This window comes from Somniosus microcephalus, chromosome 10 (assembly GCF_052327205.1).
Source record: "Somniosus microcephalus isolate GS21.2 chromosome 10, FLI_Smic_1.0, whole genome shotgun sequence".
Classification (NCBI taxonomy): Eukaryota; Metazoa; Chordata; class Chondrichthyes; order Squaliformes; family Somniosidae; genus Somniosus; species Somniosus microcephalus.
Genome location: NC_140996.1, coordinates 134,937,670 through 134,952,801, shown reverse-complemented (window position 1 = coordinate 134,952,801; position 15,132 = coordinate 134,937,670). Strand labels below are relative to the sequence as shown.

At 43.5% G+C, this 15,132-nt stretch overlaps 1 protein-coding gene across 19 annotated transcripts in view; it reads right to left on the bottom strand.

The window, feature by feature from the left end:
- sytl2a (synaptotagmin-like 2a) overlaps positions 1-15,132 on the bottom strand; it is a 156,161-nt gene that overhangs the window by 34,624 nt on the left and 106,405 nt on the right. For 3 of the 19 annotated variants that reach the window (XM_085998842.1, XM_085998843.1, XM_085998844.1), the window contains exons 8-10: positions 11,704-14,253; positions 8,853-8,948; positions 5,506-5,559 (exon numbers count right to left, since the gene is read on the bottom strand). In XM_085998842.1, the coding sequence (XP_085854968.1) occupies positions 5,506-5,559; positions 8,853-8,948; positions 11,704-14,253 (2,700 nt within the window). Of the gene's footprint in view, positions 1-5,505; positions 5,560-8,852; positions 8,949-11,703; positions 14,254-15,132 lie in introns of those variants that run through there. The other 16 variants (XM_085998852.1, XM_085998859.1, XM_085998854.1 and 13 more) reach the window with 12 other exon arrangements.

Here is a 15,132-nt window from a genome sequence, read left to right as displayed (position 1 = left end):
AGGACTTCCAGTACAGATACGGGTACTCATGGCCCCCCTGATGTGCAGCAAGGTGCTCTCCAGCCACTTGCTAGCACTGAAGTGTGGCTGACCCATGAGAGGGATGTTGGTGGCAGGCAACAAGGAAGTGTGGGCTCCTCTCCAAGCGCTCACACAACCAAGCCACTGCGGAGCCCTCAGTCAGAGACCCACATTGCACACCCAACTGAGATGGCCGTTTCAGCCCCTGTACAGCCGCAGAAAGAGCAGACTGTGGCAGAGCCCTTGCAGGCTCCCAAACCCAGAGAACAGCCACCAAAGGCATCTAAGCAAGCGCAGCATCAAAGTCAGCAAGGTGCCTCTACATCTGCTGAAGCCACCAGAGAAGCACAACATAGAAGCAGGTGTAAGAGGAAGATAAAGCACAAATAGTCACAAGGGGAGTCACTTGGGTGTTTTGTTCTGTTGTCTTGGGTTGTGTTTAATATTTGGCATTGTCATGCTTTTGTTACTGTAGTAAACAAAAGAGATGGCAAACAGTTGAAGGTCTGGCCTGTGTGTTCTGGGAAATAGAAGTTACACATTGAGGCCTCGGTGACTTGGGTTTGTAATGATGATGCTTAGAGTGATAGGAAAGCACCGTTTATTGGAGATGATGATGTATGGCATTTTAAGAATGTCATCCACACATAGCCATATGCTAGCCACCTGTGGTTGAAGCGCAAGCTTACGCGAATCTGGCATGGATGAGTGCATCCCTTGCGTGTGCTCGAGTGCTGCTGCATTGGCCACATCTGGCCCCGCAAGGCATGCCTCCTCATCCTCCCCCTCTTCTTCCGAGGATGCCCTATGTTGAGCCACTTGTTCCTCAGGCAGCGCTAAGCCACACTGCTGTGTGATGTTGTGCAGGACACAGCAGATGACGATGATTCTGGACACCGTGGCTGATGCATACTGCAAGGCTCCAGCAGATCTGTCGAGGCATCGGAATCGCATTTTGAGAAAGCCGATGGTTTGCTCTATGATGCTTCTGGTGGAAATGTGCCTTACATTGTACTGCTTCTCAGCTTCGTTTGATGGCCTCCTCATCGGTGTCATGAGCCACTTTTTCAGGGGATAGCCCTGGTCGCCAAGTAGCCAAGTTGGGTTGGCGGATTGAAGAGCCGAGGCACAGTAGACTGCCGCAGGATGAAGGAGTCATGGCAACTGTCAGGGTACTTTGCGCAAACATGCATGATGATCTTCCTGTGGTTACACACCAGCTGGACGTTAAGGGAGTGGAATCCCTTGCGGTTGACAAATACAGCTGGGTTGTGATGGGGTGCCCTAATGGCCACATGTGTGCAGTCTACGACGCCCTGCACCCTTGGGAAGCCTGCCATATTTGCAAAGCCAACCGCATGCAAAGTTACACTTGCTTCATCCGTGGAAAGGTGGATGTAATTGTGCACCTTTGCAAAGAGGGCATTGGTAAGCTGCGTGATGCAGGCTTGTGCATCCGACTGGGAGATGCCGCTGATGTCTGCAGATGATCCCTGGAAGGAGCCTGAAGCAAAGAAGTTGAGTGCAGTGGTGACTTCTAACAGCCACTGGCAAGGAGTGTCCACACGCTCCTCTGGGCTCCAGGTATTGGTGCAGCATTGCGCAGATGTCAGCAACGATGTCTCACGGAAGTCTCAGCCCCCTTTGGCACTGCTGCTCACTCATGTTGAGGAAGCTCATCCTATGCCTGTAAACCCTGTGTTGGGGGTTTCTCCTGTGGCGACGCATGACCTGTGCATCATCAGGTGGCTGAGAAGGTTGGCGCTCCTGCTGTTGGTGCTGCTGCTGTGCCTGGTTGCGCTGCTGCCGCGGCTGCTGTTCCTCCGGATCGGACAACCAGGATGAGAGGATATAAATGGTACTCATACCGCTGGTATATATCTCAGTCGAGGAATGGAGGTTGTGTGCGCACAAAGTGGCTAGAGGGTCTTCCAAGGAGGTCACACAGCAGATGGATTTCAGCCTCAACACTCAAGATTAGTAGAGCTGCTAAATGTCTCCCAAGCCTCAAAGCACCAAGTTGTGGCATGTGAAAAAAAGAGAGATTGCAGGACCACTTTTAAGCTGCTTGAGCAGCTGACAATAATTCAGGTCCTAGGTCAACCCGGCTCGATTCACCAGACGTGTTTTAATGAAGGTGGGCAGCATGTTGAAAAACCTCAAAAATCTGATCAGCCCTTTAAAATAGGATTATCCAGGCAGTTAACGACTGGTTAACTGCCTTAACAACCTGTCCTGCCGTTTGGGGTCAGGTCAGTTCGGGAGCAGCTGACCCGACACTTCCCAAAGTTGCGTGGAGGTGGAATGCAGGCGGGTTCACAGCCCACCCCCAATTTCTCCGATTTTCACGACAGACCCGCCTCCAAACCCGCCCCCTCAGCTGAATAAAAATTGCGGCCTATGTGTCAGCCATGGCTCAGTGTTAGCACTCTCGCTACCCCTGTAAACCTCTCCAGCCCTACATGCCAGCACACAGCCTCTGCTTCTCCAACTTAACTCTGACCTCCTTTGCATCACCTCTCCCTCCACATCAATGACAAAGCCTTGGCCTGATAAATCCTCTTCCAAACACATACACACTTGTACATTGGTCTAGTTTTAAAACTGTTGATAACCCAACCTGCACAATATTTCATCATATGTAAAAACTGTTCTACGTTTATTTCAATTGAATTAAAGTTTATTATGAACTTGTAGCAGTAGGATCAGACTCCAATATCTTCAGTCATGTACAATTCTATTTAAATTTGATCAGTAGAAAGCAAGAACATTACATGTGCATTAAGAAAATCATCTCATTTAAGATTTTAGCAAACTACTACAATTGGCAATAAAAACAGAAAATGCTGGAAATACTCATCAGCGTCTGTGGAGAGAGAAAGAGTTAACGTTTAAGGTTGATGACCTTTCATCGACCTGAAACGTTAACTCTGTTTCTCTCTCCATAGGTGCTGCCTTAGCACTTCCAGCATTTTCTGTTTTTATTTCAGATTTCTAGCATTTGCAGTATTTTGCATTTGTACTACAATTGGCAAGTCAGTCAATATTTGTTCATTGGTAAAATATGGTCTGAAGATTAATGATTAAACATTTGGAAATGATACACATTTTATAATATTTTACACTATTATAGCACTATAGATCATTTTTTGGGGCAGGGGGGTGGAAAGGACAGAGCGAGAAGGAGTGAGAGAATTATTTTCTGCTTAAAGATGAGAAATTGAACAGTTCATACTTTTTAATATGCATTGTCAGTGTCAAAAGCATTCGCTGGTCAGTTATAGCAGCTGCTTCTGTGCCCCAAAAGGACACATTGAGCCAATCATTGAAATGCCAAAGAAGACAGCTGTTCAAGTAGCAATACTTACTACTGCCTTAGTTGTCCAGAGTGGACGAATTAACTACACTGAGCAAGTGAACATCAGTGTTTTTCACAACAGTTGCTGCTATTAAAACATGCAATGGCACCACCAACTTGTCAATATCATACATCAGTGAGAACTTGTCAATATCATACATCAGCTATTAGAGTCATAGAGTCATAGAGTTTTACAGCACAGAAAGAGGCCCTTCGGCCCATCGTGTCTGCGCCGCCCATCCATCCCTGTCCAGTCTAATCCCATTTTCCAGCATTTGGTCCATAGCCTTGTATGCAATGGCATTTCAAGTGCTCATCCAAATGCTTCTTGAATGTTGAGTGTTCCTGCCTCTACCACCCTTTTAGGCATTGAGTTCCACATTCCAACCACCCTCTGGGTGAAAAAGTTCCTCCTCAAATCCCCTCTAAATCTCCTGCCCCTTACCCTGAATCTATGCCCCCTTGTTATTGACCCCCCTACTAAGGGGAAAAGTTCCTCTTTGTCTACCCTATCTATGCCCCTCATCATTTTGTACACCTCAATCAGGTCCCCCCTCAGCCTTCTTTGCTCCAAGGAAAACAACCCCAGCCTGTTTAGTCTTTCTTCATAGCTGAGGCGCTCCATCCCAGGTAACATCCTGGTGAATCTTCTCTGCACCCTCTCCAAAGCAATCACATCCTTCCTATAGTGAGGCGACCAGAACTGCACACAGTACTCCAGCTGTGGCCTCACCAGCGTTTTGTACAGCTCCATCATAACCTCCCTGCTCTTATATTCTATGCCTCGGCTAATGAAGGCAAGTATCCCATATGCCTTTTTAACCACCTTATCTACCTGTTCCGCTGCCTTCAGAGATCTATGTACATGTACACCAAGGTCCCTCTGACCCTCTGTACTTCCTAGGGTCCTACCACTCATTGTGTATTCCCTTGCCTTATTTGTCCGTCCAAAATGCATCACCTCGCACTTTTCAGGGTTAAATTCCATTTGCCACTTTTGCGCCCAACTGACCAACCCGTCTATATCGTCCTGTAGCCTGAGGCTTTCCTCCTTGCAATTTACCACCCCACCAATTTTCGTGTCATTTGCAAACTTACTGATCATCCCTTTTACATTCTCATCCAAATCATTTATGTAGATCACAAACAACAAGGGACCCAGCACCGATCCCTGAGGTACCCCACTGGACACAGGCTTCCAGTCACAAAAGCAACCTTCGACCATCACCCTCTGCCTCCTGCCACTCAGCCAGTTTAGGATCCAACGCGCCAAGGCACCCTGGATCCCATGGGCTCTTACCTTCTTGACCAGTCTCCTATGCGGGACTTTGTCAAAAGCTTTACTGAAGTCCATGTAAACCACATCCACAGCATTTCCCTCATCCACCTCCCTAGTCACCCCCTCGAAAAATTCAATCAGATTTGTCAGACATGATTTACCCTTGACAAAGCCATGCTGACTATCCCCGATTAATCCTTGCCTCTCCAAGTGGAGACTAATTTTGTCCCTCAGAATTTTTTCCAATAATTTCCCTACCAAAATGATGCTTATAAGACAAATAAGGCAAGGGAATACACAATGTGCAAGGTTGAAATTACTCAAAAGTCGTCGTCGTACGTGTCTTCACACTGTTCCCTTTAGGGAACTGTATGAAGTGGTGGAAGGATTTCTGGCCGCGTTAACGCTCCTTCCGTGACCGTAACCATCTACATACCAGCCATTAGGGTGGTTAGTCTTATGGCGGGAGGGTTTTACGGGCTCCCACAACCCATACGAGGGGGAGGGGGGGGGGGTGCCACCCACACCCACGGACGCAAGTGTCCCGCTGGATGTCAACCCAGAATTTAGAGCCGGAGCTCCGACTCCACTTGCCGGGACTGTCTGGAGCGGGGTTCGAAACACCCTACACCTTCTGGCCCAGCACTCAAAAGTAATTTCACATGATCAGAGAGATATACCACTAGTCTTAGCAGGATTTAAACCTAGCTACCAAAGGTGACAGTGACACACAGCACCATTCAGTTCCCTATGGGTAACTTATTTGATAAGTCAGTTTAATAGTACATGTCAGGCACTTCAACACATTATTTTAAAAAATGTACATGAACAAAAGCAAGGTATTTACCATCATCAGCACTGAGGACGATTTCTTTGTTTGTAGAATCTAAGGTATTTGGCACTGTTTTGAAATAAATGAGAGCTAAGAATACTGTATTTACATCACTCATGTTTCAAACAATATAGCAAAGTTAAACAAACATTAAAATTTAAAGCAACTGGGTGAGGGGATGATACCGCTCCAGTATTTTGGGGCATAAAGTAAAACAAACAAATGTCTGGGAGGAATGGTCGATCATTTCAGCCTTCACCAAGAATAGCACAAGAGAAATAGAATATCACAGCTCTTGTCCCTTATAAAAAGAATCCTCATATTTCATCAATTGATGCACAAGATATTTACTTTAATAAGGGGAGGTTGATGCAGGACAAGAAACCCTTTTTGCTGAAATATACTTCTAGTTTACTATTCTTTAAGGTGGGCTGAGCAGTCATTAACTACAACTTAATTTTGTTAAAACAGAATTTGCCTTCAAGTTATTGAACAAGTTTCCATCAATAACTAGTAATGTGGCAGATAACGCCTCTGCTTCCCCCCTCCCCAGCCTCTCCCACTTTGCCATGTTAAACTGGCAAAGCAAAAATATGTTAAAATGTTTCAGCGATCCTGTGCTTCCAGCAAGGAACCACACTCAATGGGACAGTAGTTTGGAGAATCACAACTAAATATATTAGCCTTATTATAATCCTGCCCTCTCTTCTTTCTTCTTAGGCAGTCCCTCGGAACCGAGGATGACTTGCTTCCACGTTAAAAATGAGCTCGCAGGTGACTGATTAGTCCAATGCGGGACCTACAGTCTCCGTCACAGGTGGGGCAGACGGTGGTTGAAGGGGCGGGTGGGTGGGGTGCTTGGGTTGACGTGCGCTCCTTGCACTGCCTGCGCTTGGCTTCCGCTTGCTCCCAGCGAAGAGACTCGAGGTGTTCGGCGCCGTCCCGGATGCTTCTCCTCCACTTTGTGCGGTCTTGGGCCAGGGATTCCCAGGTGTCAGTGGGGATGTTACACTTTTTCAAGGAGGCTTTGAGGGTGTCCTTGAAGCGTTTCCTCTGTCCACCTGGGGCTCTCTTGCCGTGCCGGATCTCCGAGTAGAGCGCTTGTTTTGGGAGTCTCGTATCGGGCATGCGGACAATATGACCCGTCCATCGGAGCTGATTGAGCGTGGTCAGAGCTTCGATGCTGGGGATGTTGGCCTGAGCAAGAACACGGACGTTGGTGCGCCTATCCTGCCAATGGATTTGCATGATTTGCGGACGCAGCGTTGGTGGTACCTCTCCAGTGCTTTGAGGTGCCTGCTGTACATGGTCCATGTCTCTGAGGCATACAGCAAGGCAGGTATCACTGCTGTCCTGTAGACCATGAGCTTAGTGCCGGGTTTGAGGTCCTGGTCTTCAAACACTCTCTTCCTCAGGCGACCGAAGGCTGCACTGGCACACTGAAGGTGGTGTTGGACTTCGTCGTCGACGTCTGCCCTTGTTGACAGTAGGCTCCCGAGGTATGGAAAGTGGTCCACGTTGTCCAAGGCCTTGTCATGGGTTTTGATAATCGGGGGGCAGCACTGTGTGGCGGGGGCAGGTTGGTAGAGGACCTTTGTCTTACGGATGTTTAGTGTAAGGCCTATGCTCTCGTATGCTTCGGTGAAGGTGTTTACGATGGTTTGGAGTTCGACCTCCGAGTGAGCGCAGACGCAAGCATCATCTGCATACTGTAATTCGATGACAGAGGATGGGACGACCTTGGATCTGGACTGGAGGCGACGGAGGTTGAACAGTTTCCCGTTTGTTCTGTAAATGAGCTCCACTCCAGTGGGGAGCTTACTGAGGGTGAGATGGAGCATTGCAGCAAGGAAGATTGAGAAGAGCGTTGGTGCGATGACACAGCCTTGCTTGACCTCGGTTCGTATGTGAATTGGGTCTGTGGTGGAACCGTTGGTCAGGATCATGGCTTGCATGTCGTCGTGAAGCAGGCGGAGGATAGTGACAAACTTTTGAGGGGAGCCGAATTTGAGGAGGAGACTCCATAATCCCTCACGGTTGACAGTGTCGAAGGCCTTTGTGAGATCAAAGATGGCCATGTACAGTGGATGGTGCTGTTCCCTGCATTTCTCTTGTAATTGACGTGCAGTGAAAATCATGTCCATTGTGCCCCTTAGTGGGCGGAATCTGCATTGCGACTCTGGGAGGAGCTCTTCGGCCACTGGGAGAAGGCAATTGAGGAGGATTCTTGTGATGACTTTCCCTGTGGTGGAGAGCAGGGAAACTCTTCTGTAATTACCGCAATTGGACTTGTCACCTTTCTTGAAGATGGTCACAATTACGGCGTCTGAGATCCCCTGGCATGCTCTCCTCCTTCCAGATAAGAGAAATGAGTTAATGAATTCGTGCCAGTAGTGCTTCTCCGCCATGCTTGAGTGCCTCGGCGGGGATTCCATCTGCTCCTGAGGCCTTGTTGTTCTTCAGTTGTCGGATGGCCTTTTCAACCTCATGCCGGGCTGGGGTTGTGCTGAGATGGTGGCGGGTAGCATGCTGTGGGATGGAGTGGAGGACACTCGTGTCGAAGACAGAGTCGTGGTTAAGGAGATCTTCGAAGTGCTCCTTCCAGCGGGCAATGACTGCTTCCCTGTCCTTGATGAGTACCTCTCCGTTCTTGGCCCGCAGTGGGGAAGGGCCTTGGGTGCTTGGGCCGTAGATGGTATTGACTGCGCTAAAGAATCCACACACGTCATGGTTGTCGGCTAGCTGCTGGATCTCCTGCGCTTTCTCCACCCACCATCTGTTCTTTAGGTCGCGAGTTTTTTGTTGGACCTCGGCCTTCAGGCTTCTGTAGAGCTGCTTTCTTGCTCTCGAGTTCTGTTGCTGTTTCCAGATCAGAAATGCCTTGCGCTTCCAGCACGGCTTTCACTGGGTGTCTGAGATCACAGAATCATGCCTATTATAAGTGGAAAGTCTTTTTTTTACAATAAACAGTTCACAGGTACAAATTAAATTCAACTAACATAATTTGGGGGTAAAATTGGACCTCGTTGCTCCCATTTCCCACGTTAAAAAGTACTAAAAGTTAATATTTTTCAAAAATAAATTGACTTCTGGAAAACAGAAACATTAGCCAGTCTGAAAACTGAAATATTATATAAATTTAATAAGCTAGATATAATTGAGTAAAACCTAATTAATGGTCTGTATCCCTAGATGAACAGAATAATATTTTCACCTTTATGTGACAAACTAAATGACATTAGTTTATCATGGATGCTATTTATCTGCTACTGATAAAGGTAAGAGAAAAGGTTAGCTTAATTAACTGAAGTTCCAGAAAGTAAGGTTAGGACAGCTGATTAATTAATGTACACTGCTCTCACTTGAGGTGATGGCACTGATATCTTGCAGGCTTTTGTAAGTTTCAGATGTGCGTGAATTTCTTTTCAAAGCCAAAGGAGACATCTCTTCTCCCTCACCTGTTACAAAGGCAAACATTTAAAATCTTGACAGTTTAAAAGTACTACACTTAAAAGAGCCACTTAATAATCAGTGCACAAATGAGAATTATCAGGATTTTATTTTGTATCCCCGTAGGAATTTTTGTAATCAACTCAAGTGATAAAACATTTGCCCACATTAGATCCCATGACACTGCTAGGTCAGGTACACAATTAGTTAGTTCCAGCAATATAGAATATTTTTCAACTTTACGCACACTATTGGGGCTCCCAAAGCTGCTACTCCTTTGTCACTAGAAGCACAGTTCGCAAAAACTAGTGGGATCTGTATGTGCAGAGTCATAGAAGCACAGAAGGAGGCCATTCAGCCCATCGAGTCTGTGCCAGCTCTCTGTAGAGCAATCCAGTCAGTCCCATTCCCCCACTCTATCCCCATAGCCCTGCAAGTTTATTTCCCTCAAGTGCCTATCCAGTCTCCTCTTGAAAACATTGAGTGTCTCCGCTTCCATCGGCAGCAAATTCCAGGTCATCACCACTCGCTGCGTAAAAAAGTTTTTCCTCACATCCCCCCTGTATCTCTGTCCTAAAACCTTAAATCTGTGTCCCCTAGTCCTTATACCATCAACTAGTGGGAACAGCCTTTCCCTGTCTAGCCTATCCAAACCTGTCAATCTTGTACCCCTCTATCAAATCACCCCTCAACCTCCTTTGCTCTAATGAAAACAAATCCAGCTTCTCCGACCTGTCCTTGTAGCCAAGATCCCCCATCCCCGGAACCATTCTGGTAAATCTCCTCTGCACCCTCTCAAGAGCCTTCACACCCTTCCTAAAGTATGGTGACCAGAACTGGTGCAATACTCCACTTGTGGCCTAACCAGTGCTTTATAAAGGTTCAGCATAACTTCTCTACTTTTGCACTCAATACCTCTATTTATGAAGCTCAAGATCCCATATGCTTTGTTAACCACTCTCTCAATATGTCCTACCACCTTCAGGGACCTATGCACATTAACTCCCAGGTCCCTCTGTCCCTGCACACGCTTTAAAAGTATATATTGCCTCTCCCTGTTCCTTCTGCCAAAATGCATCACCTCACACATCTCTGTATTAAATTCCATCTGCCACTTGTCTGCCTGTTCTGCTAGCCTTTCTATGTCCTGTTGCAGTCATCTGCCATCTCTCTGCCCAATTCCCAAGTATATTCAAATCCTCCTGAAGCTTATCCTGTTCAGTTTTAGAGTCTACCACTTTCATTAGTTTTGTATCGCCTGCAAATTTGTGACTCCTAGCTCCAGATCATTTGTAAGGATATTTAACAAAAGAGGTCCTAAAAAAAAAATCCCTATGAGACCCCATTATTATTTTCACAGGAATACAAAAAGCAGGGTTTATGCTGTATGTCCACATACACACATTATAGCTTTCCATATTTGCAACACACTTTGGAAGATGAGAAAGACGGGTGAAAGTGAAAAAAACACCTGCATCAGCTTGGTAAAAAAGATGCCATAACATTCACATATATACACCAATAGATGAGATTTCTACTCCTGGTACTTGAAGCCATTGTTGCAAATGCAGCGCAGCTACAAACTGTACATTAACTAGCTAACACTGTGGTGTATGTAACCTGTTCCACCTTAAGAGAACTTAAGCCTGTTCCACCTTAAGAGATGTACTACTTTCTCTGGCTGCTGTATACGTAATACCGGTGGTGACCACTGGTATATAAGCACTGTGTAGTAATATTGTATTTAGTATTAGTCCTGACCTCCAACCAGTAAAGACCTGTTGAACTTTAATCTTGTAGTCTGTGTTAGTAATTACAACTAGAACACACAGACTTAACAAACACCACACTACAACCCTTCTTTACCACATTCTTCTGTATAGGTATTAAAAGTGGACATATCATTAAAATAGCTTTTACTAAACAGGCCTAAAAAACTTACATTTGCCTAACGCCTTAACACATCATCTCTCAAACATCCCAAAGTGCTTCAAAGACAATTATGTTGGAGTGCAGTGTTATTATGTTGGCAAACATGGCATCTGCACGTCAAGATCCCACAATAAAGACTCCTATGAATGGGTTTTTAAAAAAATGGTATTGTTTGAGGGAGCAATGTTAACTATGGAACAGAGAGAATAATCTCTTCTTTTTCAAATAGTGCCATGGGATCTTTAATGTCTACTTGAAACAGTGGAATAGGTAGACAGAGCCTTAGTTTAACATCTCATATGAAGGCAACACCTCAAGTCAATGCAGTACCACTTAGGTTTTGCACTGAAGTACCACCCTAGATTAGGAGCCCAGGTCTTGAACTTACAACCTTCTCATCCAGAGGCAAATGTACTTATAACTGAGTCCAGTGTACTAACATCCAGCCTGCAACAATTTTAGAAAAGTTAGCATTTTTCAGAATCATCATAATTCCTATGATTTGTAGTACAAGTGTTTCACACCCACTTAATAAAAGGAAACAGCTGAATTTCTGTAACTCCATAGCAAATCAACAAGAAATCGTGATTATTCCCATTAAGGAACCAGGCTAGCAAAGGGTTGCACCGAGGTGTTTTTTGAAGTCTAATATTGCCATATAGAACACCCATAGTTAAACCCAGTAACTATATAAATCAAGAGATGATTGGTGGAAATGTATAATCAGCTATATCCAAGATCAAAAGTTGATAGAAAACATAAACCGATCACAAGGCAAAGAAACAGAACAGCCCACTATGCCAATACAAAAAAATTAATGCTAATGCTCACTGAGTGAACTTCTCCAGGTTTCAGCATATCCTCCTGAATGGTTTGAAAATACATTTTTAGGTGAAGCAACTTGATCAGAACTATAAGGCACATCTGACTTGAGCATTTCTGTGGGGTTTTCGGGAGGACCATCATCACTTTCCTTGAAGGTGCTCGTCCTGGTAATTCCAGATGGAAGATCCAGTCCAGATTGAAATTCGTTTTGTAATTCAAAACCTCTCTTATCCAAATCTATTCCTAATTCTTCATCACACTTAGAGTCTTTATCACTTTTAATAGGGGATACTTTCTCTTGAAAAGAACTATCAGTTGGCGTCAGAATACCCTGGATCATGCTATCCAATGGCTCAAATTTGTTCAGTTTCTTCTGGGGGATGACATTTTCCTCTATAACCGGGGAACCTCCTGCAAACAAAGTAAGATTGTCTTCATTATTGCTCACGTCATTGGAAGAACTTTGCCTAATTGGTAAATGTTTACCCTGATCAGATATACCAGTTGGTTTCAGAATACTCTGGGTTCTGCTGTGTAATGGTTCTTGAGCTTCTTCCTCTACCTCAGAGGAGCGTTTCTGGAAATTACTGGAAGTAGGGAAAAGTTCAGCTTCATTTGATGCAAGAGTACCTTTCTTAAATTTTATTTTCATCTCTCCAGGTTCTGTAGGCAGAACCTTGGGGAAATATTTGGGGTTTAATATTTTCTTCTCCGTTTGAGTTTGTCTCTGAAGTATCTGCTGCATTATTTCTTGGACAGTTGGTCCACTATATACCTGGGTTTTTGTACTTTCATTTTCTGTGGGTTCTTCAGGTGTTTCAAAGTTAGAACGTGGTACAGTTATAATTCTCCGGACAAGTATAGGATTCTTAGTCATGGACGGTTTTGCTTCCAGTAACATCTCTGGTTCAGTTCTTTTTGTGATCATTAGATGTTTGTCATCTGGTGTGTTTGCGAGCACCAACTGAGCATCAGTGTCAACATGACTTTCAGTTCCTTTGTCCCAAAAGTTTCTTAGGTTTGTGAATTGTGTGTGGTTGAAATGAGGATTATCTGATATTTTACATATTCTTTTCTTGATTGAAACTATAGTGAAAGGTTTTTCTTTTTCAGGAAATACATTGGTGTCATTCCCCTCAGTTTTATTTTCTTCTTTGTTCAACATTTGCTCCAAATCTGGGACATTAAAATTTCTTTTCCATTGTAAAGTATTAGTTTCTTGTTCATTTTGCTTGGTAGGTGGACTCTCGGTTTCTGTTTTGCCATGAGCTATGTTTTCTGTTGAAGCTGACTTAACAGTGTATACAGGTGTATGTACAATTTCTTTTGGTCCTTGCCTTTCTTTTTCCAAGCAAGGCTTCTCATATTTTGCAGTTACTTGACCGTTTTCATTTCTATTGATCTTTTGTTGGTTTATTTCATCATTAGATTGCTCTTTTTTGGTTTTGGTCTGGTCGAAATCTTGCACTACTCTATTGCCGAGAAATGTAGAACACAAACTTTCAGTAGTCACTGGATTAGTTCCTTTGTTTGCCAACGGTAATGATCCGTAATTCGATGACTTCACATCAATGGTATTGTCTTTCTTGGTTGACTTTCCAAACACTGCATTTGCAAAACGATTTTCCTGGTATGAAGTTTTGGGTTTTGGTGAAAGTTTTTGAATAGTGGAAGGTATATCCTCGGTTGTATCTTTGGTGGCAATTGTTGGTAAGGTTTTAGATTCTTCTATATTCAAGCTAGTACTTGCTGGTCTTGGTTTCGTTTCTTGTGCACTATTTTTATTAGTAGCAAGAAGTAAAAAGTCAACATCTTCGGAGATTGGCTGAGTGTTTTCTGACTCTCCACTTGCATTTTCTTTTGCCCCAGCTCCCCCTTTCTCCAAGCAAGGTTTTAAAACTGATGCCCCTTGTTGTTTTGACTCTTCATCTTGCTCCAGTTTGATGTGCTGCTGTTCATCATTGGAACATTGGACAATGTTCTGGGATATTGGAGAAGTAATCTCAAAATCATTTTTTGTTCTAGCTTTATTTTTCTCCTCCAAAAATATTGGTTCTGGGATTACAGATTTATCAAAAATGTTCTCTTTTATCGGAGTTTGATCTTTCTGCAATTGGATTTCTTGTTCTTCTTGTCCTTGGATTTCATGGTTTATGTATGGCAAAACTTTTTTTTTTGTAATTGTATCAGTTTCAATATGAGAAAACTCAGTATCTGGCTTTGCATGTACTATCATCACAGCTTTAGGCTTGCTCTCTACTAATGGTTCAGGTGGAGTTTTCATTTCTTCCAACCTTGTATTTACAGATGGCATTTCTTCACTTCTGGTGAACCAATCTAACACCTTTGATATAGATTCATCAGCAGCCTTCATGTGTTCAGTAGTATATTTATCAAACATTTTGGACTGTGAAGAATGAGCTTCAGGTCTTTGTTCTGCTGATGCAGTCTTGAAGAGAGGCACTGCAAAATTAACACGCTTACCTTGGAATATTTCTGTAGGCTGCTGATCAGACACCTGAGTAGACTCAAAGTCAGTGTGAAGTATCTGCTTATCTGCAATGAAATAAATAGGAATACATCATTTATTCTTCTATGGAGAGGCAGGCAACCAAAATAAGTGGATTTCAAATGGTGACACACTGAATTACAGTTGCATGAGGCTAAGAATTAATGTTGCCATTAGCAGATGAATGCTCAACATGTTCATGACATTCATCTATCCATTATGAGGCACTGACCCATTTACTTTAAATGGGTTAATGCCTTTGTTAAAATGACAGACAGAGGAAGGACTCACAAACATGTTAAGTGCTCATCTGTTTATATTGTCAACAGCCATTTCTAGGGTTTTTTTCTAAAACTTCTAAATAAACAAACCAACTTACATCTATATTAAATCATAAGGCAAGTTATAATGAAAAACTGTTTACTTTTTTAAAAATTTAGTATACTTATATTATTGAACATCTGTTACCCCATTTTAATAAACGACAATAAATACATTCTACACAATGGACCACTAATACCACCCGAAACTAATTGGAATACAAGCTATTGATTCACATTCTGAGCTGTTTGGCTAGTCAAAAAAACCAAGGTTAATTTGAGGTTATTGCTGAAATATGTAATAAATACTTAATACAAGATATTTAAAAATAAGAAAATATTAAAAGTTTATGCCTGAAGTAGCATTAAGAAAGTAAAAGCTTTCATGTACTTAAGTATCACCTCTGGCTAACATAAAAGGATTGCTTTATTCTGTTCACAAGTTATACAGAAAACTTGAAACTATAGTAAGCAATCAAATGCCATAATTCTGTTGATGGCCTGAGGATAATCTACCTCATGACAGGCGCATTTGTTTAGCACTATTAAAAGATATCAGTTGAGACTAGCCACCAACTACAATTTGCCATTTGCCAACATTGGTAT